Source organism: Anneissia japonica, unplaced genomic scaffold (assembly GCF_011630105.1).
Source record: "Anneissia japonica isolate Jap-2015-1 unplaced genomic scaffold, ASM1163010v1 scaffold288015_len651517_cov191, whole genome shotgun sequence".
In the NCBI taxonomy this organism is placed as follows: Eukaryota; Metazoa; Echinodermata; class Crinoidea; order Comatulida; family Comatulidae; genus Anneissia; species Anneissia japonica.
Window position 1 is genome coordinate 156764 of NW_022751954.1, and position 5024 is coordinate 161787.

General features: G+C 38.9%; 1 protein-coding gene across 1 annotated transcript; it reads right to left on the reverse strand.

Moving 5' to 3' along the window:
* Position 1: 1 nt before the first annotated feature.
* On the reverse strand, positions 2-2494 carry LOC117122016 (mucin-5AC-like; the record flags this gene model as incomplete). The annotated part of the gene is made up of 2 exons (XM_033267496.1): positions 709-2494; positions 2-552 (listed from the first exon to the last, which is right to left on the reverse strand). Coding segments are annotated over exons 1-2 (2337 nt in total), but the record flags the coding sequence as incomplete, so codon positions are not given.
* Positions 2495-5024: the final 2530 nt, after the last annotated feature.

A 5024-nucleotide genomic window follows, 5' to 3' on the forward strand; every position in this document is an offset into this window, starting at 1 on the left:
ATGTTGTTAAGCCTGCAGCGGTAGTTATTGCTGGAGCTTTCGTGGTTGGACCTACAACAGTCGTACTTGCTGGAGCTGATGTTGTTAAGCCTGCAGCGGTAGTAATTGCTGGAGCTTTCGTGGTTGGACCTACAGCAGTCGTACTTGCTGGAGCTGATGTTGGTAAGCCTGCAGCGGTAGTTACAGCTGGAGCTCGTGTGGTTGAACCTACAACAGTCGTACTTGCTGGAGCTGATGTTGTTAAACCTGCAGCGGTAGTTACTGCTGGAGCTTTCGTGGTTGGACCTACACCAGTCGTACTTGCTGGAGCTGATGTTGTTAAGCCTGCAGCAGTAGTTACTGCTGGAGCTTTCGTGGTTGGACCTACACCAGTCGTACTTGCTAGAGCTGATGTTGTTAAGCCTGCAGCAGTAGTTATTGCTGGAGCTTGTGTGGTTGGACCGACAACAGTTGTAGTTATTGTTGGTTTTGGAAATGTGATAATTGTTGTTTTTTCTGTGTGCGGTTTAACTTCTGTTACTGTAGTTACAAATGGAGTTGATGTTGTTAAACCTGCAGCGGTAGTTATTGCTGGAGCTTTCGTGGTTGGACCTACAACAGTTGTACTTGCTGGAGCGGATGTTGTTAAACCTGCAGCGGTAGTTATTGCTGGAGCTTTCGAGGTTGGACCTACAGCAGTCGTACTTGCTGGAGCTGATGTTGTTAAACCTCCAGCGGTAGTTATTGCTGGAGCTTTCGTGGTTGGACCTACAGCAGTCGTACTTGCTGGAGCTGATGTTGTTAAACCTGCAGCGGTAGTTACTGCTGGAGCTTGTGTGGTTGGACCTACAACAGTCGTACTTGCTGGAGCTGATGTTGTTAAACCTGCAGCGGTAGTTACTGCTGGAGCTTGTGTGGTTGGACCTACACCAGTCGTACTTGCTGGAGCTGATGTTGTTAAGCCTGCAGCAGTAGTTATTGCTGGAGCTTGTGTGGTTGGACCGGCAACAGTTGTAGTTATTGTTGGTTTTGGAAATGTGATAATTGTTGTTTTTCCTGTGTGCGGTTTAACTTCTGTTACTGTAGTTACAAATGGAGTTGATGTTGTTAAACGTGCAGCGGTAGTTATTGCTGGAGCTTTCGTGGTTGGACCTACAACAGTCGTACTTGCTGGAGCTGATGTTGTTAAACCTGCAGCGGTAGTTATTGCTGGAGCTTTCGTGGTTGGACCTACAGCAGTCGTACTTGCAGGAGCTGATGTTGTTAAACCTGCAGCGGTAGTTATTGCTGGAGCTTGTGTGGTTGGACCTACAGCAGTTGTACTTGCTGGAGCGGATGTTGTTAAACCTGCAGAGGTAGTTATTGCTGGAGCTTTTGTGGTTGGACTTACAGCAGTCGTACTTGCTGGAGCTGATGTTGTTAAACCTGCAGCGGTAGTTATTGCTGGAGCTTGTGTGGTTGGACCTACAGCAGTTGTACTTGCTGGAACTGATGTTGTTAAACCTGCAGCGGTAGTTACTGCTGGAGCTTGTGTGGTTGGACCTACACCAGTCGTACTTGCTGGAGCTGATGTTGTTAAGCCTGCTGCAGTAGTTATTGCTGGAGCTTGTGTGGTTGGACCGACAACAGTTGTAGTTATTGTTGGTTTTGGAAATGTGATAATTGTTGTTTTTTCTGTGTGCGGTTTAACTTCTGTTACTGTAGTTACAAATGGAGTTGATGTTAAACCTGCAGCAGTAGTTATTGCTGGAGCTTTTGTGGTTGGACCTACAGCAGTCGTACTTGCTGGAGCGGATGTTGTTAAACCTGCAGCGGTAGTTATTGCTGGAGCTTTCGTGGTTGGACCTACAACAGTCGTACTTGCTGGAGCGGATGTTGTTAAACCTGCAGCGGTAGTTATTGCTGGAGCTTTCGTGGTTGGACCTACAGCAGTCGTACTTGCTGGAGCTGATGTTGTTAAACCTGCAGCGGTAGTTATTGCTGGAGCTTTTGTGGTTGGACCTACAGCAGTCGTACTTGCTGGAGCTGATGTTGTTAAACCTGCAGCGGTACTTATTGCTGGAGCTTGTGTGGTTGGACCTACAGCAGTTGTACTTGCTGGAGCTGATGTTGTTAAACCTGCAGCGGTAGTTACTGCTGGAGCTTGTGTGGTTGGACCTACAGCGGTCGTACTTGCTGGAGCTGATGTTGTTAGACCTGCAGCGGTAGTTATTGCTGGAGCTTGTGTGGTTTGACCTACAGTGGTCGTACTTGCTGGAGCTGATGTTGTTAAACCTGCAGCAGTAGTTATTGCTGTTGTTTGTGTGCCTTCTGTTGGACGTATTTTAGTTGGCGGTACAATGCAATCTGGTTTTTCTGTGCATACCCTAGTTACTGGATCAATATACTCTGTGCTGCAACATCCCTCAACGCAAGTAATATCATAGCACAGCTGAACACAAGGACTATAATGTTCACAGCCTTCATCACATTGCATAGCTGTGTAAGAGATAAGAATCAGAAACCAGTAATGCATCAGGGAATCTGACTATGTTTCTGATAACGTACTTTAGTATTTTAATCTGAACTATTATTCATGCATATACTATGTGAAGATATATTTAATTGTTTCTTCAAACTATTATCTCACAGGAAAAGGTCATTCTCACAAAGGTTGATGTAAATCCATTAAAAAATATAGGAAAGTATTATTAAATATTATTAGAAAGACATGAAATTTGCTTAAATATGGTCATGTTGACATCACGTCATGACCATATATAGGGACATCATGACTATATATGGGCATACAGCATTTTTGTGTGAAAGAAATTTTAATATACTGGACAGAGCTTCACAATTTGCTACAGCTTTACCACAAAATACACATTTACATTACACCTTTTATTATTCTTTTTTTTTTTTAACTTGGTGTTGATAATTTTGTCAATATTAATATTAAACCTGCTTTATTTAATATATTCAACATCCGGCATCGGAAATTTAAATATAAGTTAACTTTAGTAGAATTTCGTTTGATGCGAGGCATATGATGGTGATATGATATGATGGTATAAACTGAGTGGATGTGTTTTCTAATGAGTAATAAAACATATCATAACTGACATCACAAAGAGACAGGGCCGGATTTATCAAACTAGAAATCAGCTTAAATTTGTCCATTGTTTTGCTTAAGTCAGATTTATCAATATTGCTTAGCTTAAAATTAAAAAACTGATTGTACGCATGCACCATCTAAGACAATTTTTAAGCTAAGATATTGCTAAGATGGTTTGATAAATCAGCTTACCGTAAGATATTTGCTTAGGGACATCTTAACTTTTTTAACTTAAGACATATGCTAAGCTGAGATTGATAAATCCCGGGCCATGTCTTGAATTTTCACCAAAACAAAATTTTGAGAAAAACGTGTTTAGGCCTATAGTACACTAATTTCAATTTCGCGATTAAGATATTGATAATTTATTTTTTAAAAATTATATTCAAATGTTCAATATATTTCAATTTTCTTTACTTAACCTGGTAATAAATGTGAAATGTTTCTGTCTGTTCGTATAAAATTAGTAAAATAAACGCACAACATTGCGTTTTTAAATATACACAGCAAGATTTGTGTTTGTTCATGAAGTCTCACTTATACGTCCTCCTCTGTCATAATAATAATAATCATACTAACATTACTAATAATAATAATACTAATAATAATAATAATAATCATGAAGTCTCACTTACATATCCTCCTGTCATAATAATAATAATAATAATAATAATAATCATCATCATAATAATAATAATAAAAATACTATTAATAATAATAATAATATGCAGAAATTCAAAAACATTATCAAAGGTGCAGTAAACAATTACCCCAATTAAAGAGATTTGGTAAACAAAAAAGTTTTCAAATTAGTTTTAATTGAGCTTAAATTTGAAGATTGTCGAACAGAAAGAGGTAAAGGATTTCAAAGATACGATGCCTGAACAGAAAAAGAACGTTGTCCATATGTTTTTAGCTTTTTTCTTTTGAAGGGGCTTGAAGAAGAAATTCATTGGAAGAACGAAGTGTACGAGTTGGAGAATGGCGTAAGAAAATGTAGCAAATATGATGGTTGTTTACAATGCCAATTTGGCTTGGTAACACATTTTCAAAATGTGGCGAAAGGTCTACCACAGGTGGTAGAGAGTTAAATTTGGTGCCAAATTGTTCGGAACATGCATATTTCTATTTGCTCTAATACAATAGAACATTTTGCAAAAAAAATGATCGGAAATGCCGTTTCTGACCTTTGACATGTTTTAAGGTCATAGCCATATGGTCCTTATATCTCCGCAACCACTGGTGATAGAGAGATACTTTTGTTGTCAATTTGTTCGGAACATTCATGTTTCTATTTGGTTTAATAAAAGAGTTTGCTAAAAACTGACTGGAAATGCCATTTCTGACCTCTGACATATTTTATATATGGTAGCCATTGAGTCGTTATTATCTCCGCAACCACTGGTGGTAGAAAGTTAATTGTGGTGCTAAAAAAAGGCCGGAAATGCTGTTTCTGACCTTTGACATGCCGACATATATTATTATTATTAAGGCATATGCCTACCGTAAATTCTCAAATAAGCACCGCAGCCCTTATAACATTTTTCGAGGCTTCAGTGTGGCGCCTATTTTAAAGCAGCGCTTATAAAAAAAAAATGCTGAGGCGCTTTCCATGCCCGTTCCCATGATACCTATTTCACGTATTCCCGTAGTCAATCATAGGTCCTATCATCATAAGTAAACGTTTACAAAGAAATGCTTGTCTTCATTGTACTGTTTGTTCATTTTAACACTGTGTCATTGTATTTAAAACCCTGTTTCTCAAAGTGTTTCTACACACAGCATAATGTAATTGTACTCTCAATTTAAGCACCGCAGTGCTTATTCGAGAGCGGCGCTTATTCGAGCATTTACGGTGTCTCTGTACATACTTGCTGGTTTCTGTTTAATTTATTAGACTATTTGTTAAAAAAGTAATATGTTTAAATAGTAATAGTAATAATGTATA